This window comes from Scardinius erythrophthalmus, assembly GCF_964197995.2.
Source record: "Scardinius erythrophthalmus genome assembly, chromosome: 3".
NCBI classification, from domain to species: domain Eukaryota; kingdom Metazoa; phylum Chordata; class Actinopteri; order Cypriniformes; family Leuciscidae; genus Scardinius; species Scardinius erythrophthalmus.
Window position 1 is genome coordinate 59,716,322 of NC_138223.1, and position 22,871 is coordinate 59,739,192.

The 22,871-nt window shown below is 42.1% G+C and overlaps 1 protein-coding gene across 2 annotated transcripts in view; it reads right to left on the reverse strand.

The window, feature by feature from the left end:
* Nucleotides 1–4,463: 4,463 nt before the first annotated feature.
* LOC308687563 (thioredoxin domain-containing protein 11-like) overlaps nt 4,464–22,871 on the reverse strand; it is a 29,042-nt gene continuing 10,634 nt past the window's right edge. Inside the window, exons 2-12 of one of the 2 annotated variants that reach the window (XM_081360176.1) lie at nt 20,745–20,961; nt 20,476–20,573; nt 20,257–20,386; nt 16,677–16,770; nt 16,407–16,519; nt 16,142–16,339; nt 11,334–11,823; nt 11,073–11,215; nt 5,282–5,394; nt 5,084–5,164; nt 4,464–5,003 (exon numbers count right to left, since the gene is read on the reverse strand). In XM_081360176.1, coding sequence (XP_081216302.1) covers nt 4,802–5,003; nt 5,084–5,164; nt 5,282–5,394; nt 11,073–11,215; nt 11,334–11,823; nt 16,142–16,339; nt 16,407–16,519; nt 16,677–16,770; nt 20,257–20,386; nt 20,476–20,573; nt 20,745–20,961 — 1,879 coding nt within the window. In that variant the 3' untranslated portion in view covers nt 4,464–4,801. The remainder of the gene's footprint in view (nt 5,004–5,083; nt 5,165–5,281; nt 5,395–11,072; nt 11,216–11,333; nt 11,824–16,141; nt 16,340–16,406; nt 16,520–16,676; nt 16,771–20,256; nt 20,387–20,475; nt 20,574–20,744; nt 20,962–22,871) is intronic. The other variant, XM_081360177.1, reaches the window with a different exon arrangement.

Genomic DNA, 22,871 nt, shown 5'->3' on the forward strand with positions numbered 1-22,871 from the left:
TTCTCTGAGTTTTCCTATTTTTTCGTATTTCGTTTTCAGGCGGGAGGAAGCTAAGTGTGACTTTTTTTTTTTACGACCCTTTAACATATCAGAATCATCTCCTTGATTTTTTTGTGTGTTCATATAGGTAATAAAAGAAAAGTCACCAAGTTTCACCCCCATCCGATGAAGCAAAAAAATTAAACAATTCGAAACGTTCAAGTTTTCGCCCGTTTTCGGGCGAAGAAGCCCAGAGGGTTAAGAAGAATTTGTTATTTATATATAATATAAATTACATATAAATATATACGTAGTATGCAACTATTTCTTGAATATATGTGCATGCGTGTGTATTTATTTATATATAAAATTATACACAGTACACACACATATATTATGTAAACACAAACTTTTATTTTGGATGCATTGCGATTATTCATTTCACAACCCTACTTGGAATTATATAAAAATTATAATAAAATAGGATTATATGTAGCAGCCAAAGAAAATGTAATACTATAAAGTTAAGGGTCAAGAGTCCAAGTAAAGCAAATGCTAACCACCATCATGGTGACTTTAAAATACAATTGTTGATTTCATTAAAACGGATATTAAATTAAGTCAATCTGGTTAGTAATAGGTGAAGCTGGTAAAGCTGTTTGGGTTGTTTAATCCTCCTCTGCTGAGATCTTCACAGATTTAATATCTTCTTTTCTCTTCAGTTGATTTCATCTAAGGGCGTTTTTCCACTGGGTTCGTTTGCTGCGGTCCGAACCCGAGTGCGCTAGTTCCCGGCGCCCCCCGCAGCGTTGGTCTGGTTTCACACTCAATTAGTTGTATCGAACCCAGGTGCGTTTGCAGTGATCTTACGTCATCGCAAACACAATCAAACAATGATATCGACAGTGATACGCATGCGCGGGATACTATACTTCCTGAACAAGCGCGCACTCGAGTCCGTGTTGCTTGCACATTAACGCGAACCACACCACGGTTCGGGAGCAACCGAGCTCAGACCACCTCCTCCAGGTAGTCTCGGGCTCGGTACTCTATTGCGCACCCGGGTCCGTTGACAGCGTTCACATTAGCGATTTTTCATGCGAACCGTGCCCCGGTCCGCACTAAACTGCCAGTGTGAAAGCGCCCTAAGACTGTGGCTGAAGTCAGTTGTAGTTCTTGTGTTTCTCTGTTCTTCAGTGATTCTGCTTGTTAACAGCAGGTGTTCATAATTAATGCTCAATCACCACTTAATTATCTCATTAACTTCAACACTGCTTCAATGGTACTTTAACTTTGTAGTGTGCACACATATGAACACTGAGAAGTGTTAATTTAACATGGGCGTTTTTCTGTGTACTTTTACATAAATCTTACCCGTTTCATTTACATATGACTGACATATATGTATCACATTCAGTTTATTAATACAATTACCTAAATCTTATCTGTTTCATTTATATATGACTTAAAAATATTAATTACATTCAGATTATTAATTGGTTTATGTTAATAACTATGTAGGGCTAGCACAAGATGGGAATAGTTTTAATTCTTGTTAACTTGTGGTCATTTAATTTATTTTTATTTTAGAGCATTTAATGTGCTTCTTAACGATATTTTATTTATTACACACAAGTTTTTTTTTTTTTTTTTTTACCCATCAGCCCTCTGTGTCTAAATAAGAAATAAAAGTCCCAGAGTTAAAAAAATGTGTAAAACGAGCCTGTGTGTGACTTGGTATGACTTGATGACTAAGTTGCGACTTGGCTTGACTTGACAAAGAGTATGACTTGACTTGACTTGACTTGATTTGACTTGACCCTTACAACAGAATGACTTGGCTTGACTTTGACTTGCAATGTTAAGACTTGGACTTGACTTGAGACTTGAATTTAGTGACTTACTCCCACCTCTGCTAGTCCGTGAAACTGACTGACTAATCAGGGATGCAAACAGCACGCTTTCGCCGCCTCCCGTTTTTTTCCGTCAGTTTGGGTGACAAAGTCATCTGAAGCCATTCCATAGCTTAATGTGAGGGACAGAAGTCTCTTTACATCATTAAAGTTTACGGAAACTCGTTTTCCCTCCTTCCTCTGCGGCTGTCAATCATTATCCATTCCGTAACATTATTCAAACAGCGCGCGCGCCTCGTCCGGTTACAGCAGGATGCACGGTAAAACTCCCTCCAATATGATATATTCACATTATACACTAGGTTTTGTGCGCTCGACATTCTTCGCTTTGCGCCGTGAACTTTTAAATGCGCACTTGCTGTGAGTGACTCCATGTTGCTTTGAGCTCATCATTCTGCACCCGCGATGCGCATACGAGCTTTGTGCGCTCTGTTTTGAAGCGTTTCATATTATCATGGTTTTGCGCACTGAAAGATTATTAGCCTATATTTTTATACCTAGCCTGCTCAATACATTTAAAACAACAAGCATAATTGAATTGTATATTATTTCTGTGTAGTGTAGCCTACACTTCTGAATTCTTGACATTCATATATAAATATAAAATTGTGAAATGTATGATTGCTTGATTGAATTTTATAAGAGTTCTAATAGTAATTTGTTTTTATTAACATGTTTAGAGTTTATAAAATTACTGCATATTTTTTCCAAGAATTTCTTTTTGCTGCTGATTTATACACTCACTAAGTTTAATAAAAATACATAATAATACATTTATGTAATTTTTAAAGGTGTTAACCATAATCTTACACTGCAAAATAATAACTTACAAAGGATTAAATTCATCACAATTAAGTATCTGGATATTTGCCGTGGGGCAAGGGCTTCGATAACCTTTCTCTTTTTTGACCACATGTGTTTGCATCCCTGACTAATACTGTCACGCCTGTGTGAAGATGCTTAAAATATGTCGTTAGCAAATGTTCAGCCACAATCAGACATTGGTATGCTTATTCATATTGGCACGTGTAATGCAGCATATTGAACTAATCTTAATAAAACCACCGTGGAGATAGTAGATGTGACTGTAGAGATGTACTGAAGTAAGTTTGTGTAGACTTACAATTTATTAGCACTTAACATAACATGTCTAGACGTCTTTAAGCAATTTTCCTTGTGTTGTCAAATAGGCTAGACCTCAATATAATGGAAAATAAACAACTTTAATTTAATCTATACATTTTGTGGAAAATAATTTATTTTTAGTGTAATTGAACACTTTGTATATATTGACCCCCCAAAATAATACCTTGCCAGTTGCCACCCCTGTTTTAAAAGTCTAGCTCCGCCACTGGAACACACGTGACTCACGTTTCAATGTACAATCTGACACTAACTTAATGCACATGACAAATAAACTTGAACATCATGAACTCATTTCGTATACATGAATGGGGAAATATGAAATAAAACCTTATTTCTTACAGAAAAGGGAAAAATAAAGGCGGTTTAGTTTAGTGGCTATTCTGTTCTGCAAACAAAACTGAGCCAAAAAACGAGATAAAGATACACAGATCTAACGACGCACGAGATATAATAATAATATGAATAATATGACATATCAGAAGCAAATACTGACCGTGAAGTGCGAAATTTGTGAAAGTTACTGTCTCCAAAATGGCGTCTTCTCATCCATGAAGTTTTAACTTGCTTTCAATCTAAAGTGTTTCCTGAAGGAGGAGACCGTAGGCTACACCTGTTTCTACCTGTCTCTCTCTCTCTGTGTGTGTGTGTGTGTGTGTGTGTGTGTGTGTCAGATGTCACGTGACCCGGTTGCATAACAAACCTGAGACGGATTGACTGAAGGGCTGATCTTTTCTAAAAAGAATAGAAGAAAGCTTCGCATTGCTTTACACGTCCATGTGTTGACTCCAGATTTCTTCATAACTAATTCACCGTTTAAATTAAATCATTTACTATAATGATGTTACATTTACCTAAAAGAAATGACACATTACTCTGTTACTATAGTGAAAAATGACTATTGCTGTTTTGTCGCGTAAAAGTGAAAGTTCCCTCAGAAAAGCTCCTGTCAGACTCACTGCGCGCGCTGCGTGATTGACGACGATTAACGGTTTCTGCGCGAGGGAGAATCTTGTCTCTCGCGCACATCTAAAATATACTTTTATTCATTAAATATTAACGATAATATTAGCTTTTTAGTGCCTGATTGTTATAACGAATAACAGTATTTTTAGCTGATTTTTAGAAAAATGTAATTTAAATTATTACAGCTTTTTAAAACCTAAAACTAAATGTTAACCTTGTTCTGGTTTTGTTTCTAACAATACCTTACATTAACATTTTACGTTTTATTGTTAGACTTAATATTTTTTAAAACATGCATAAAATGTAAATATAATTAAATTTCATTTATCATTAAATTTCATTAAATAGAAAGTAATTTATTTGCATGTTAATTAACTGATAATAAATTGACTTTAGTGATCAAGAACAATTTACACAAATGTAAAGAGAAACCAAATGATAAAAAAAAACAGTCAGTGAGGATCACATTTAACACTATAAACTTTAATTTAACCCTTCAAATCTGAGAACAATCAAGAAATCCCTGAATACTGCACCAGATGCCATACTTTAGTGATCATGAAAAAAATAGACAATTTCAGCAAAACCAACAGAAATACTTCTTTTTTTTTTTTTTTAACAGTGTTTCTCTTTAAACCCTCATAAAGTCCAAATGTGCTGCTGAGAATCAGAGGAACATCTTCATTGATCGCTCAAGTCTGTAATGACAATCATTATTAATCACCAGAACATGAAATATGAGCTGGACGTGTTCTTGAGCGGTTTAGTGAGATTCTGCCATGATCTCGGTCTGTCAATCATCAGGAAGCTTCACACTTCCCTTCCTGTCTTCCTGACACTTCCCGCAGCAGTCTATGAAGCTCCGCCCCCAGCAGGGACGCTGACTCCGCCCCACTATCTGACTCCTCCCAGGGGGCGTGGCTAGTGTGCTGCAGAACGAACCGCAACAGGTTGGGAACCGTCATGGGCGTGTTTTCTGGAAACTTGACACTCATCTGCTTCCTGCGGGAGACAGTAACGTGTGCAAGAATATTTACACTGTACAGAAAAGAGTTTTACACTTTATGATGGGGTTTTTGAACCTGTGTCGGGGGAAGAGCAGCACGGAGGGCAGATGATCCACCATAAACTCCCAGGGCAGATCATTACGGCCAACATTCACTCTGAAAACAACAAGAACAGTAATAAACAAACATGATTATTACTGTGGAGGAACTGTAAGTGCTGAATATACGGTCATGTGAAGCTAATGTGAAGTGTTTGCAGGTGCAGTTCCACACCTGGCCACCGTGAGGGCGCCGTTTCCCCGGAACAGACGGGCCAGTTGAAGAAACACGTGATTGAGAAGCGAGCAGAAGCCACACCAGGTCGAATAATACAACAGCAGCACGTCCTGATGAGAAGATCACAGTTATAACCTGTTGTGTGGACGCTAATATAGACATTGTTCTTGGTGTGAATGCTAATATAGTCTTGGTGTGGACGCTAATATATAGGGGTGGCTCGATACCACTTTTTCATGTCTGATACCGATACCGATACAACACAATTGAGTATCTGTCGATACCGATACCGATACAATACCATATATTTTTTTCTTAATTAAGCTAATAACACATTTATCAGGAGGATGCACTAGCCATCTAAAAAGCATCATGCTCAAACAGTGCAATAAATGTTCCACTTTCCTAAAGGAATAAATAAGTAGCCCACAACATGACTCGGTTGTGCAATACTGCTGCTTAATTTTTATTAAAACAATTTTTAAACAGAACTTGTAGCAGCATTTTTAATTATTCAGCGCCATTCAATTAATGAAATTTAAAGTGCAACTGTGCAAATAAAACAAAAATTATAATTCCAGTGCCAAAAACTGGATGTAACACAAAACTCTATAGGGCTGTACCCGACTATTCGAATATTCGTTCAGTGGGTTGGTATTCGATTTGAGAATTTGACATTCGAATATTTGTGGGTTTTTTTTTTTTTGCACATGGCATCCCCCTCGAAATGGTTCTCATTCGCGCTTGAATATGTTCAACACTATAATTGTGGAAAATAGAATAATAGAAATACAATGTATTAAGCTTTTTACCCCTTATTATCAATCTAAATTAATCTCGTTTTTAATTTAACTTAATTTCGTTTTTCTTTATTTAAATTCGTTTTTTTTTTCTTTAATTAAATTTCGTTTTTTCTTTATTTAAAATTAGTTTCTTCTTAATTTAAATTTCGTTTTTCTTTATTTACATTTTGTTTTTTTCTTTAATTAAATTTCGTTTTTCTTTATTTAAATTTCGTTTCTTTATTTAAATTTCGTTTTTCTTTATTTAAATTTCGTTTTTTTCTTTATTTAAATTTCGTTTTTATTTATTTAAATCTACCCTTTACTGTGTCAGTAATTTGTTAGTCAGAAAAATATTAGACTATCTTATTAAAAGTATTGCTTAAGTTAACAGACCTGTGTATGTGTGTTATGTGCGAGTGTACTTTGTGTTGTTCATGGGGAAGATGCGTTTTATATCACTAGTGCAGTAATCCGTTCTCGGAGCATAAGCCGTGCCCGCGTGAGGCGCGCCGCTTCCTGCTCGCGCTGTTCTGTAGTTTATTAATTATGAACGTAACGCGTCTTATTTGAAATTACTCCACACAGCTGACATGATAACTTAATTGCTGAGAGGGCTTACCTCACTCACCTCTATAGCTACCGTTCACGTGATGCCAGTGTTGCCAAGTCCGCGGTCTCTCCCACCCCGAAACGCGATTGGCTATTTTTAAGAAGCAATTGGACGGGATTTGTATGTGAAAATCTGGCAACCTTGCGTGACGCGTGTTGCTCATCTCTCTTTACGGCATGTCTCTCAGGTGTTGTTAAGCATTTGTATGACAATTTAGGACTAAGGGACGTGATCGTATCGGATCGGGTTATACTCCCGCGATTCATGCAATATCCGATCCAGTGATTTTGGCCAGTATCGGACTAATACCGATACCGAATATTGGATCGGCGCACCCCTACAAATATAGTCATCATTCTTGTTGTGGACGCTAATATAGTCATCATTCTTGTTGTGGACGCTAATATAGACATCGTTCTTGGTGTGAACGCTAATATAGTCATCATTCTTGTTGTGGACGCTAATATAGACATCGTTCTTGGTGTGAATGCTAATATAGTCTTGGTGTGGACGCTAATATAGTCATCGTTCTTGGTGTGAACGCTAATAATAGTCATCGTTCTTGGTGTGGACGCTAATATAGACATTGTTCTTGGTGTGGATGCAAATATAGACATCGTTCTTGGTGTGAATGCTAATATAGTCTTGGTGTGGACGCTAATATAGTCATCGTTCTTGGTGTGAACGCTAATATAGTCATCGTTCTTGGTGTGAACGTTAATATAGACATTGTTCTTGGTGTGGATGCTAATATAGACATCGTTCTTGGTGTGAATGCTAATATAGTCTTGGTGTGAACGCTAATATAGTCATCGTTCTTGGTGTGAACGCTAATATAGTCATCGTTCTTGGTGTGGACGCTAATATAGACATTGTTCTTGGTGTGGATGCAAATATAGTCATCGTTCTTGGTGTGAATGCTAATATAGTCTTGGTGTGGACGCTAATATAGTCATCGTTCTTGGTGTGAACGCTAATATAGTCATCGTTCTTGGTGTGAACGTTAATATAGACATTGTTCTTGGTGTGGATGCTAATATAGACATCGTTCTTGGTGTGAATGCTAATATAGTCTTGGTGTGAACGCTAATATAGTCATCGTTCTTGGTGTGAACGCTAATATAGTCATCGTTCTTGGTGTGAACGCTAATATAGTCATCGTTCTTGGTGTGAACGTTAATATAGTCATCGTTCTTGGTGTGGATTCTAATATAGACATCGTTCTTGGTGTGAATGCTAATATAGTCTTGATGTGGACGCTAATATAGTCATCGTTCTTGGTGTGAACGCTAATATAGTCATCGTTCTTGGTGTGAACGTTAATATAGACATTGTTCTTGGTGTGGATGCTAATATAGACATCGTTCTTGGTGTGAATGCTAATATAGTCTTGGTGTGAACGCTAATATAGTCATCGTTCTTGGTGTGAACGCTAATATAGACATTGTTCTTGGTGTGGATGCTAATATAGACATCGTTCTTGGTGTGAATGCTAATATAGTCTTGGTGTGGACGCTAATATAGTCATCGTTCTTGGTGTGAACGCTAATATAGTCATCGTTCTTGGTGTGAACGTTAATATAGACATTGTTCTTGGTGTGGATGCTAATATAGACATCGTTCTTGGTGTGAATGCTAATATAGTCTTGGTGTGAACGCTAATATAGTCATCGTTCTTGGTGTGAACGCTAATATAGTCATCGTTCTTGGTGTGAACGCTAATATAGTCATCGTTCTTGGTGTGAACGTTAATATAGTCATCGTTCTTGGTGTGGATTCTAATATAGACATCGTTCTTGGTGTGAATGCTAATATAGTCTTGATGTGGACGCTAATATAGTCATCGTTCTTGGTGTGAACGCTAATATAGTCATTGATCTTGGTGTGAACGCTAATATAGTCATCGTTCTTGGTGTGAACGTTAATATAGTCATCGTTATTGGTGTGGATGCTAATATAGACATCGTTCTTGGTGTGAATGCTAATATAGTCTTGATGTGGACGCTAATATAGTCATCGTTCTTGGTGTGGACGCTAATATAGACATTGTTCTTGGTGTGAATGCTAATATAGTCTTGGTGTGGACGCTAATATAGTCATCGTTCTTGGTGTGAACGCTAATATAGTCTTGGTGTGAACGTTAATATAGTCATCGTTCTTGGTGTGGATGCTAATATAGACATCGTTCTTGGTGTGAATGCTAATATAGTCTTGATGTGGACGCTAATATAGTCATCGTTCTTGGTGTGAACGCTAATATAGTCATTGATCTTGGTGTGAACGCTAATATAGTCATCGTTCTTGGTGTGAACGTTAATATAGTCTTGGTGTGAACGCTAATATAGTCATCGTTCTTGGTGTGAACGCTAATATAGTCTTGGTGTGAACGTTAATATAGTCATCGTTCTTGGTGTGGATGCTAATATAGACATCGTTCTTGGTGTGAATGCTAATATAGTCTTGATGTGGACGCTAATATAGTTATCGGTCTTGGTGTGGACGCTAATATAGACATTGATCTTGGTGTGAACGCTAATATAGTCATCGTTCTTGGTGTGGATGCTAATATAGACATCGTTCTTGGTGTGAATGCTAATATAGTCTTGATGTGAACGTTAATATAATCATCGTTCTTGGTGTGGATGCTAATATAGACATCGTTCTTGGTGTGAATGCTAATATAGTCTTGATGTGGACGCTAATATAGTCATCGTTCTTGGTGTGGACGCTAATATAGACATTGTTCTTGGTGTGAATGCTAATATAGTCTTGGTGTGGACGCTAATATAGTCATCGTTCTTGGTGTGAATGCTAATATAGTCTTGGTGTGAACGTTAATATAGTCATCGTTCTTGGTGTGGATGCTAATATAGACATCGTTCTTGGTGTGAATGCTAATATAGTCTTGATGTGGACGCTAATATAGTCATCGTTCTTGGTGTGGACGCTAATATAGACATCGTTCTTGGTGTGAATGCTAATATAGTCTTGGTGTGGACGCTAATATAGTCATCGTTCTTGGTGTGAACCCTAATATAGTCATCGTTCTTGGTGTGAACGCTAATATAGTCATTGTTCTTGGTGTGGATGCTAATATAGACATCGTTCTTGGTGTGAATGCTAATATAGTCTTGATGTGGACGCTAATATAGTCATCGTTCTTGGTGTGACGCTAATATAGACATTGTTCTTGGTGTGGACGCTAATATAGTCATCGTTCTTGGTGTGAACGCTAATATAGTTATCGTTCTTGGTGTGGACGCTAATATAGTCATTGTTCTTGGTGTGGACGCTAATATAGTTATCGTTCTTGGTGTGGACGCTAATATAGTCATCGTTCTTGGTGTGAATGCTAATATAGTCATCGTTCTTGGTGTGAATGCTAATATAGTTATCGTTCTTGGTGTGGACGCTAATATAGTCATCGTTCTTGGTGTGGACGCTAATATAGTTATCGTTCTTGGTGTGGACGCTAATATAGTCATCGTTCTTGGTGTGAACGCTAATATAGTCATCGTTCTTGGTGTGGACGCTAATATAGACATCGTTCTTGGTGTGGACGCTAATATAGACATCGTTCTTGGTGTGAACGCTAATATAGTCATCGTTCTTGGTGTGAACCCTAATATAGTCATCGTTCTTGGTGTGAACGCTAATATAGTCATCGTTCTTGGTGTGGACGCTAATATAGTCATCGTTCTTGGTGTGGACGCTAATATAGTCATCGTTCTTGGTGTGAACGCTAATATAGTCATCGTTCTTGGTGTGGACGCTAATATAGTCATCGTTCTTGGTGTGGACGCTAATATAGTCATCGTTCTTGGTGTGGACGCTAATGTAGTCATAGTTCTTGGTGTGGACGCTAATATAGTCATCGTTCTTGGTGTGAACGCTAACGTAGTCATCGTTCTTGGTGTGGACGCTAATATAGTCATCGTTCTTGGTGTGGACGCTAATATAGTTATCGTTCTTGGTGTGAATGCTAATATAGTCATTGTTCTTGGTGTGAACGCTAATATAGTCATTGTTCTTGGTGTGAACGCTATTATAGTAATTGTTCTTGGTGTGAACGCTAATATAGTCATCGTTCTTGGTGTGAACGCTAATATAGTCATCGTTCTTCGTGTGGATGCTAATATAGTCATCGTTCTTGGTGTGAACGCTATTATAGTCATTGTTCTTGGTGTGAACGCTAATATAGTCATCGTTCTTGGTGTGAACGCTAATATAGTCATCGTTCTTCGTGTGGATGCTAATATAGTCATCGTTCTTGGTGTGAACGGACCTTTCTAAATAATTTATTTACTCTGCTGTATCAGGCTGATTGTGTGTTATATATCCCCTGTACTCTCTTTAAGTTAATAAAAGCATTTAAAAGAAGAGCTGATCTCACCCGCTGGGAGTCCATGACGGTGTCCAGGAAGCTGTCTGAGGTCACTTCCTGTATGAGGGACTGAGTGTGCTGATGTTGTTTGTTTCCCACCAGATGTCTGTGTAAAGGACTGAAGGAGACGCTAAAGTTCTGGATGAAATCTTCTGCTCCACAGACACAGAGAGAACAGCAGTTATTACTGGTGCAGTGTGACGTGTGTGTGAGAGTGTTTATGTGTGTGTGTGTGTGTGTGTGTGTGACGTGTGTGTTCAGTGTTCTTACCCAGCGAGTCGGTGTGCTTGAGCACGTAGTGCGTCTCGTCTCTGAGGTTGATGATGGTGATGAAGGGCCGGCCGCTGTGATTGGTCGCCCCGAGTCTCTGTGCCAGCGTCCAGTGCAGTGCGGCGTCCAGCATGTAGAAGCGCAGCGTGTTGTTGGTTCGGCACTGAAGGCCAGTGATGGAGCCAGGGATGGAGCCAGGGATGGAGCCAGGGATGGAGCCAGGGATGGAGCCAGGGATGGGCCTCGGGACGCTCCTGCAACACACACTGATCTGACTGAACGGACTGTATGAGCCCTGGACGCTCCTGCAGGGGGCGCTGGAGAGCTGGACGTGCTCCACACACACACCCAGAGCCCAGCAGTGAGAGACACACAGCTCACACACACTCGCTTCAGCGCCGGACGCCAGCAGGGACTGACAGCAGCGCGGGACAGAAGACACACCGTCCTCAGAGCCGCAGGAGTGATAACGCAACGCCACATCAGTCACCTGACACACACAGAACACACCGCTCAAGTGATCCTCACAAACAAACACTTCTGACAAACATCTGCTAGAACAACAACATAAACACTGCAAGCGAACTTCATGAAGGACAAATCAGTGCTTATGAGGCAGCCGATGAAGTTCGAGTTGAGTTTCATGTTTTAGTCTTCTTTAGGTTTTAGTTCTATAGGCAGGGTTTGGCTTCATCTGACGCATTTATGCATCGGTAGTCAGTAGTTCCCCTCCAGGGAACTAGGGGCGGGTGATATACCGGGATAAATCTGTCCACCGGTGGAGATTTTGGACTATCGTCTTTATCGCAGTTAAATTCCCAGACAGGACACGAGCAATGAAGCCGCTGGAAGGGCAGATGGAAAGCCAGTAGATCCACGTTTGCAGGCGAGAGCTGACTTGCTCACTTTAGACAATCTCGAGTATTCCAAAGTGAATAGCATACAGGAGTTATTAACCGTCCAAGCATGAAGTTGACTAAGAGCCAATAATAAAGCAGTCTTCAGTGAAAGGAGCCTTAAAGTTCCCCTGAGGTGAAAATCCAGCTTTTAATGTTGTTTATATGTCTATGTGGTGTTTTTAATATGAATTTACATATGGTTTGTCTTAAAGCATAAGTCGACAACATTGCGGAGTATTTTCTCCTTAAAACTGCAGTGAACCAAAGACTCAAACACACGCTTTGAAATCGCTTTGACGTCACAAACTACCTTGTAACCAATCCGATTAACGTGTGATCATCAACCAGTGGATCTCTGAGCTGAGTGAGTGTGTGGAGGCGGGGCTCATTTGCATATTCATAGAGCCGCGCATACTAAATGAGGCAAGGGTGTCGAGTTACATTCAGGATATTTTAAGGCAATTTTATTTAAAGGAAAAGCCTAAATATGTCATTTTGGTGATCAAAGATGAGTTTTAAGGGATGCAATGATTGACTACAGGGGGACTTTAAATCAGTACAATATACAGGAGTGCATTAAGGCCCAAGGACAGATCCCGCGGTGGAATCAGTGGCTTTGAAACCCTGTTCAAACGCCCTGCACGCGAGCGGGTGTTGACCTATGGTATTCCCGTCAATCTCCACAGGGCACACAGAAACTGCGGCAAGATCAGCCTTGATGATAGAAAAGGCTCTGCACTTATCTAAAAGTTCTTGCAGAAAACAACACATCAGCAACAGGACAAAGGAAGAATGTGTCTGTGTGTGCACCATTGCTCAAACATATTCCACGTCCGGTCATATGCAGATCCTGCTGAAGCCGCTCTCTCGTTCTGAAGAGTCTCACTGACCCTTGAAGGCTTGTGAGAGAGATCCCTTCGCAGCGGGAGAGACCAGGGCTGGATTATCCCCATCAGCTACAATTTACCAGCCCAGTTCAGGGCTATCAGTGTGACTGTGATCTCCGTACTCTTTCTAGAGTTGGTGGAAGTTGGGACTGTCTGTCCCGGCAGTAAAGGAGTGATTGTGGAGAAGGCGACTTGTCACTGACAATTCAACTATGGGGTTGGACATTCCCAACTCCATCCATATTGTGAACGTCCAGCTTGGAGAAACAGAATCACAGGGCAAGTGTGCGATTGCACCCTCTTCCCGTCATACAACCCCTCTCTCCACCCTGGTCTTCTTGCTGAGACGGCCAATCAATAAGAGTTTAGCACATCTCAATGAGGTTCTGGGTTGGGGAAGGGAGACTGCCAGGTCTAGAAGACAGATTAGAAGGCAGGATAGCATACTCTTCATCTTCCTCTAAATTTCCTCCAAGAGACAAGTAACTGCTCTCCTACACATCTCAATGAGGTCCTGGGTTGGGCAAGGGGAAATAACCCATGGCACTGCCATCCTCCTCCAAAGGACAAGATATTGCCTCATCATCTTTGGCCCTTGCCAGGGGATCTGATCAAAGAGGGAAGAAGTTCAGGAGAGATCTCATCCATCAACTCTCTGCATCTCCCCACCCGGATCTCTGCAACCTTTATCGGGATCTGAGAGCGTTACCGGGGTTAGGGATAGTTATATTATGGTTAGGGAGCACAGCCTGTGCGTGTCTGAAGGTCCTTGCACACAGAGTATGAAATTTTCATATGCGATTTTTTATGAAAAACGTATTTTATTAATGACGTTGTATTCGTCATCCTAAAAAATCTTCACTCACAGAAAACTTGCACACTGTGTCCGATGCGTATTAATTAATCAGTTGCAAAAAAAGTTAATCATCAAAGTAAAAATAAAAGGGTGTAAAAGTCACCAGTCCCCTGATTTAATACTTCATAGAGACACCTTTTGCTTTAATTACAGACATCCATTTTTTCTGAGGGATACAGTCAAACCACACATTATTCAGACACCAGATATACATTTTTATATTTTTTCACTAGTGTGTGCAGGACACCATAGTTCATTTAAGTAAGTGAGGAGAGCAAAATAAAGTAAAGTGTGGCATATTACACCCAAATATTCTTCATACAGCGACTACCAGTGACATTTGGGACCAAAAATGATTTGGACACTTTGAGCTTTTACGCTGTTCTTTTGGTGGTGTGTTTGGGATCACTGTGGTGCTGAGTGTGAATGCCCATCTTCAGCAGAGGGACACAGGTCTACTCAAACATTTGGATGTACTCGGCAGCATCCATTTTCCCTTCAATCTTGACCAGTCGCCAGTTTCCAGGGTGTAATGTGACAAAAGGTGGAGATTTCGCAGGGTATGAAGATTTTCTATAGGCACTGTGTATGAGGGAGGCGGGACTTGCGCATCACTGTCATTTATTGGTCGGTCAACCGACAGATGTGATATAACTGGTGCTTCCAGGATTGGCCACGCCTGAGGCGATTCCCATAGTGACATAGTGAACTAATGTTTGAACGAGAACTTGCTATCTCATACAGGGTTTCTGCAGGGTTTTGGTCAGTCAAATTTAAGACTTTTTAAGACCTTTTATGACCATTATGATTGAAATTTATGACCTACACGAATTACGAAAAATTAATTCAAATTCCTTTCAAAAGTTTTTTTTTTTTAATTGACTTTCGTTGAAAGTAACAAGATGTATTATTTAAATGCCTAAAGACAGCTTTGAATATATTAATAGACAGCAATATTCTTGATACTGATTATTTGCAACGGGCTTGAGCCAACTACTAAACACACCAGACTTTAAAGGCAGACTGTTGCTTCTAAGTGAAAGTTGTAGAAACCAGAGCGTTAACTTTACTCTTTATTGTCAGAAAATATAATGACAAACACTTGCTAAAACAGGTGAACATTTCACAAATCTGAGGTAGGACATTCAAATATTTGTCATTTGTCCTTAACAAAATAAATATCTTTATTGGGAAAATAATTACTTAGTTTCTGCATGTGCTAATAGGGGTCAAGTCTTGAAACAGGTTTGTGTTGCCTAACTTTGATGGCACGCATCTTCCGGAAATGTATGAAAAACAGTAGCCCAAATACATTATTAAATACTGTAAATATTCCATTAGTCCTTTAATACATTATCAGCACTAATAATATAATAAAATTCAATATGTATATCCCACATGGTGCAGTTAATATTACTAGGCTAATGTTACAGTAAATCCATGATAAATGTTGGGAGATTGTAGACGGAAGAGCCTTCTGACTGTATCGTTGCGCAGAGTTTCTCCTGTTGGTCAGCGCTGTTCATCTGCCTTTAAACTGGTTTAAATCACTGAGACAGTGTGTTCTTCGCTGAATTCAGGCACTTCTCACTGGATCTTGTGACCGAGACCGGTCAGAGTAAACGCATCGGCTCTATTGAGCTCGCGCTGCGCTGCCGTTTGGACTTGGAGCCGAGAGGGTAAATGGTCCGTGTGGCGCGCGGTTCAAATGAGCGTTCCGCTTGTCGCATTTAACATTATGCCGCCAGCGCATTTTCAAGGGGAAAAGGCAATGGTAGAACCAACGAATGAACGAGCATATCAATTTAAGACGTGGCTAAATGAAATTTATGACCTTGTATGGAAAATCCGGACATTTTTATGACTTTTTATGGCCTAAAATTCTAATTAAATTTAAATTTAAGACGTTTTATGACTTTTTATGACTCCGCGGAAACCCTGCTCATAATAATGACTTTGTTTCTCATGATAATGAGAAACTCTCATTAATAAAAGTTACAATAAAAATAAATAATACTTTTTACACAAGTGTGGGTATCCATAATTTCCTGATCTTTAAGAAAATACACATATTTTGTAAAAAAAACATGGTTAAATTATAAAAACGATAAACCATTCAAACCTGAAAAGCATTTTTCATGGTGTTATAGTGTTAGCTGAGTGTACCTGGTTGAGCAGCTGATTGGCTGAGAGGGGATTGTGTGGGAGGAAGGTGAGGAGGGCGGGGCCTTTCTGTAGCTCCGCCTCCAGTGAGTAACTCTTGGCTCCCGTTGGCTGGATCCAGTGGACGACGCTCTCTCTGTTCTCAAACACCCAATCACAGACGGCCTGAGCGGTGAGGTTCCTCTGCGCTCGCGGGAACACCTGCGTTCAGAAACAGTTATTTCACCGAGTGTGTCATCAGAACGAGTGTGTGTGATTATGAACTCACCAGCGAGCTGTTCAAACGGCGGTGTATATACACACTCTCATCCTCCCTGAGTGACACGCCCTCTGCCACCGCCTGATTGGTCACCACAGCGAAGCGCACCGCCCCCTGATGATCTGGCCAATGAGAACGCAGTGTGTCAGAGTCAGGTTGAGCATCAGTGGTGTGTGTGTGTGTGTGTGTGTGTGTGTGTGTGTGTGTGTGTGTGTGTGTGTGTGTGTGTGTGTGTGTGTGTGTGTGTGTGTGTGTGTGTGTGTGTGATGGGGACAGTACCTCGTCTGAGCGCGTGCAGAGCTGATAACAGGAAGCTGATGTAACCGGCCGGCTGAGGAGACGAGTTAAACTGGAAATAACCCACCACACCCTGCTGGAGCACACACACACACACACACATCACACATCACACATCACACACACACATCACAATGAGAAAGTATTATAGAGTTTTTTTTTATTAGAGATGCACCGATTGGAGTTTTCTTCGCCGATTCCAATTTCCAATGCTTTTGTACGAGTGACCTGCCGATACCGGTTACTGATAGCGTGTGTGTGAGTGTGAGAGCGCGTGGACAGGAGTGTGTGTGTGTGTGTGTGTGTGTGTGCGTGTACCTGCTGGTGTGTAGGCCTCTGCTGGGGGGCAGGAGTGTGTGTGTGTGTGTGTGTGAGTGTACCTGCTGGTGTGTGAGTGTGAGAGCGCGTGGACAGGAGTGTGTGTGTGTGTGTGCGTGTGTGTGTACCTGCTGGTGTGTGAGTGTGAGAGCGCGTGGACAGGAGTGTGTGTGTGTGTGTCTACCTGCTGGTGTGTGAGTGTGAGAGCGCGTGGACAGGAGTGTGTGTGTGTGTGTGCGTGTGTGTGTACCTGCTGGTGTGTGAGTGTGAGAGCGCGTGGACAGGAGTGTGTGTGTGTGTGCGTGTACCTGCTGGTGTGTGAGTGTGAGAGCGCGTGGACAGGAGTGTGTGTGTGTGTGTGTGTACCTGCTGGTTTGTGAGAAAGGTGTGCAGGGCTCTGCTGGTGGGCAGGAGTGTGTGTGTGTGTGTGTGTGTGTGTGTGTGTGTGTGTGTGTGTGTGTGTGTGTGTGTGTACCAAGGTTATAATCGTTAATGAAAACGAACGAAAAAACGAAAACTAGGTGGGAAAAAACATTGTCGTTAACTGAAATAAAAATAAAAACGAGGCATTGCAAAAAAACGATAACTAACTAAAACTGTAATGTGTGTCTGGCAAAACTAACTAAAATAAAATAAAATTATAGAGTAAATGTCCTTAGTTTTCGTCTTTGTCAAGGTCTTTCATTTTTTAACGCTATTTAAAACACGCAGCGTATTCATTAAGCTGCATTTCCTTTCCCCATGCGTCTCTCACATGCGCGCGCACACACACACACACACACACACACACACACACACACACACACACACACACACACACACACACACACACACACACACACACACACACACACACACACACACCCTCCCCTCCGTGCACACCGCGTCTCCATGAGAACGAGTGTTCGTTCGACGTTGAAAGCAAGTTCGCGAAAGGTTGGTATCTCTATCTCGTGAACACCTTTACACAATCACACATTAAAAAGTGGTATAAAAATATTTTAAATTCTGAATATTATTTTGTCAGTGTGTTAATGTCGACCCGAGAAGCGATTGGCCTTCTTTAGAAAGTTAACTAGTCGCAAGTTTGAGGTAAAATGCACTTTTTGGTTGTGGTTGTCGATGTCAAAACACTATAAGCTGTGATTCAAATATAAAATAATGTTATGTCATTTTTTTACTTTTACACTGAATGTTTGCTGCTTAAATCCAGATGAGTAGGCTATTGGCTATTTTCTAAAATTGTATGATGTTTTTGTTGAGTTATTATTACACAATACTTTTTCCGACCTTTTTGAATCTTGCCTCTGACAAATAACCCAAATTACAAAAAAAGACTAAAACTAACACTAAAACTAATAAAAACTAAACTAAAACTAAGCATTTTCAAAAAATAAAAACGAAACTAAACTAGCAAACCCACTTTAAAAACTAATTAAAACTAAACTGAATTTGAAAACAAAAAGTCAAAACGAAATAAAAATAAAAACTAATAAAAAATGCAAAACTATAATAACCCTGGTGTGTACCTGCTGGTGTGTGAGGAAGGTGTGCAGGGCTCTGCTGGTGGGCAGGAGTGTGTGTGTGTGTGTGTGTGTGTGTGTGTGTGTGTGTGTACCTGCTGGTGTGTGAGGAAGGTGTGCAGGGCTCTGCTGGTGGACAGGAGTGTGTGTGTGTGTGTGTGTGTGTGTGTGTGTGTGTGTGTGTGTACCTGCTGGTGTGTGAGGAAGGTGTGCAGGGCTCTGCTGGTGGGCAGGAGTGTGTGTGTGTGTGTGTGTGTGTGTGTGTGTGTGTGTGTGTGTGTGTGTGTGTGTGTGTGTACCTGCTGGTGTGTGAGGAAGGTGTGCAGGGCTCTGCTGGTGGGCAGGAGTGTGTGTGTGTGTGTGTGTGTGTGTGTGTGTGTGTGTGTACCTGCTGGTGTGTGAGGAAGGTGTGCAGGGCTCTGCTGGTGGGCAGGAGTGTGTGTGTGTGTGTGTGTGTGTGTGTGTGTGTGTACCTGCTGGTGTGTGAGGAAGGTGTGCAGGGCTCTGCTGGTGGGCAGGAGTGTGTGTGTGTGTGTGTGTGTGTGTGTGTGTGTGTGTGTGTACCTGCTGGTGTGTGAGGAAGGTGTGCAGGGCTCTGCTGGTGGGCAGGAGTGTGTGTGTGTGTGTGTGTGTGTGTGTGTGTGTGTGTGTGTGTGTGTGTGTGTGTGTGTACCTGCTGGTGTGTGAGGAAGGTGTGCAGGGCTCTGCTGGTGGGCAGGAGTGTGTGTGTGTGTGTGTGTGTGTGTGTGTGTGTGTGTGTGTGTGTGTGTGTGTGTGTGTGTACCTGCTGGTGTGTGAGGAAGGTGTGCAGGGCTCTGCTGGTGGGCAGGAGTGTGTGTGTGTGTGTGTGTGTGTGTGTGTACCTGCTGGTGTGTGAGGAAGGTGTGCAGGGCTCTGCTGGTGGGCAGGAGTGTGTGTGTGTGTGTGTGTGTGTGTGTGTGTGTGTGTACCTGCTGGTGTGTGAGGAAGGTGTGCAGGGCTCTGCTGGTGGGCAGGAGTGTGTGTGTGTGTGTGTGTGTGTGTGTGTGTGTGTGTGTGTGTGTGTGTGTGTGTGTACCTGCTGGTGTGTGAGGAAGGTGTGCAGGGCTCTGCTGGTGGGCAGGAGTGTGTGTGTGTGTGTGTGTGTGTGTGTGTGTGTACCTGCTGGTGTGTGAGGAAGGTGTGCAGGGCTCTGCTGGTGGGCAGGAGTGTGTGTGTGTGTGTGTGTGTGTGTGTGTGTACCTGCTGGTGTGTGAGGAAGGTGTGCAGGGCTCTGCTGGTGGGCAGGAGTGTGTGTGTGTGTGTGTGTGTGTGTGTGTACCTGCTGGTGTGTGAGGAAGGTGTGCAGGGCTCTGCTGGTGGGCAGGAGTGTGTGTGTGTGTGTGTGTGTGTGTGTACCTGCTGGTGTGTGAGGAAGGTGTGCAGGGCTCTGCTGGTGGGCAGGAGTGTGTGTGTGTGTGTGTGTGTGTGTGTGTGTGTGTACCTGCTGGTGTGTGAGGAAGGTGTGCAGGGCTCTGCTGGTGGGCAGGAGTGTGTGTGTGTGTGTGTGTGTGTGTGTGTGTGTGTGTGTGTGTACCTGCTGGTGTGTGAGGAAGGTGTGCAGGGCTCTGCTGGTGGGCAGGAGTGTGTGTGTGTGTGTGTGTGTGTGTGTACCTGCTGGTGTGTGAGGAAGGTGTGCAGGGCTCTGCTGGTGGGCAGGAGTGTGTGTGTGTGTGTGTGTGTGTGTGTGTGTGTGTGTGTACCTGCTGGTGTGTGAGGAAGGTGTGCAGGGCTCTGCTGGTGGGCAAGTATGTCAGTGGAGTTGAAACCCTCAGAATGAAGCTCTCCAGATACTCAGACTGAACCGGACCTCTGTACTCGATCGGACCGAACCTCCACACACACACACACACACACACAGAGTCATTATGTGTGTTTATGATGCTGAACACCTGCTCTCGTCACTGTAAGTGTGTGTTCACCTCCAGTAGTAGAGATGAATGACTGGATACTGGAAGAAGCTCTTCTGCTTCCTGCATCTGCCCTGATGCCACCAGCAGTTCACGGCCACAAACTGCACCTGCACACACAGGACACGCATCATCACACACAGGACACGCATCATCACACACAGGACACGAATCATCACACACAGGAAACTGCTGCACATTCTTCTGTTCTTCATCACTGACTGTTACGCAGCGGAAGACATATGTGAGAAACTCAGCACAGTAGTGTTCCCAGTACGCACCTGTGCCGTGAGCCGCAGCGCCACCTGCTGGAGCACGTGTCGTGCAGTGAGGCAGTGAGCGCACCAGGGGGCGTAGTAGAACACCACCGACACATCCGCCTCCTCCCGCAGGACATGCGCCTCCTCCAGCTGACCCAGGAACAGGTCCAGCACCGGCCCGTCCGCGGGGAAGAAGCGGCCCGGAGCCCGCGCCAGCGCCACCACTGCCTTCTCCCGGCTGACACACACACACACACACACACACACACACACACAGAGAGAGTCAGTGGTTTTATTGATAATCATAAATGTTTCTTGATCATCAAATCCTCATATTAGAGTGATTTGTGAAGGATCATGTGACACTGAAGACTGGAGTAATGATGCTGAACATTCAGCTTTGATCACAGGAATAAATTACACTTTACTGTATATTCACACAGAGAACAGATGATCTACACTGGAGTAATATTAATATTCCACTGCTTTACTGTATTTCTGATCATAAATGCAGCCCTGGTGAGCAGAATTATTAGAAGCGTTGATTTTCTGATCATATTTATTTCCCTGACCCTGGAGTCTCCAGAAGCGCAGGATCCCGGGATCTCAGAGGCTTGGGTGAAGGGCCGTACACACCGGGACGAATATCTTCATAACAGTTTTTTTTCTTTTATCAAGATGTTTGTAGTCGCTGTGGCGTTTGTCATATAGTTCTTTATGTTCCGACACCAACGAGACCAGCAGCTCTACATTCATCTTGCCTTGCATCTTCCTCGTCTTATTTCTTCCCGGCAGTGTAGACGCTACTCGGCGTATATCTTCTTCGCCGTTACGTATGTGTGCTCGGCAAGACCGTTTTGTGTTTGAGCGCCCCCAAGTTGTGTTTTACTGTAACTTCAAAAGCTCCAGACATGTGAGCAAAAGCGCCAATCTCATTGGTCGGATAGTTTTTGATGCGGCGCGTCAAACCAAAAAAACTAACCTGAGGCGTTTTTTAAAAAAATGACGTTTTTACGCGTGGCGTTTTTCGCGTCGGTGTGCACACTCACATTGGCGTTAACCGTCCCGGTGTGAACAGGCCTTTAGGGAGAGAGCCCTGGTCCTGGTTATTATCTCTCTATGGTCAGCTGAAGGACCAGCTCCTCTCGCTCGACTGTTTGACAAAAAAATGAGCTCAATGTTAAAATTGACCGGAGTTCTCCTTTAACAGAAGTCGACTACATCGAACGGCCCGTTTGGACTACACCCCTCTACTTCCTTCTTTAATGACGTCACTAGAACAGAATATTCGTTTATGTACTTGCGCACTTCTAATAACTTACTGTGTTTACTCAGCTCTTACGGTGATTTTCTGAAGTAAAACTGACGCTTCATCTTTTGTGATGTACAATAAACTTTATTACACTCATCAGTTTATGTTTGATCATCATTCAGACAGAAGACTTGTAGGCTATTAATAAATAATGGATACATACAAGCAGATGACAAATACGTTATAATAACCGTAATTAAACTACTAAACTATACCTGTTTCATCTCTATACAGCACTCTGACTCTGTAGGCATTATTGTCCGACTCGAACTGAACACCGTTACTGAGAGTATCTGATATTATCATCATTCCGTGAGATGTTATTGTCCTGACAGACTGAGCGCGAGCTGGTGAGGCTCCGCCCCCTGGGTCGTCCAGCAGCAGCTCATTTGCATTTAAAGGGCACACACTAAAACAGCACGTTTTTCTGAGCTCCAAAAAATGACTATTTAAACATGCTGTAAAAAATTATCTGTGGGGTATTTTGAGCTGAAACTTCACATACACTCTGGGGACATCAGAGACTTATTTTACATCTTGTGAAAAGGGGCATAATACGGGACCTTTAAATAAGATGATGACATGCTGGTTCAGGTCTCTCAGAGCAGGATATGCTCCTGTGTTCACTTCTCATAGTGAGGGAGACGGCGGACGCTTTAAACACCACGAATATTTGGGAATCAATATCACACCCGATTAGGAAAATCTGTTTAAAGCCAACTATCCCCAGCTAATTACAGAAATTAATCAGATTAGTCGCCGCTTCCAGATTCTTCTTCTGGCAGGATTAATGTTATAAGAATGAATTGAACTCTCTGTTCCAGAACTTGCCATGC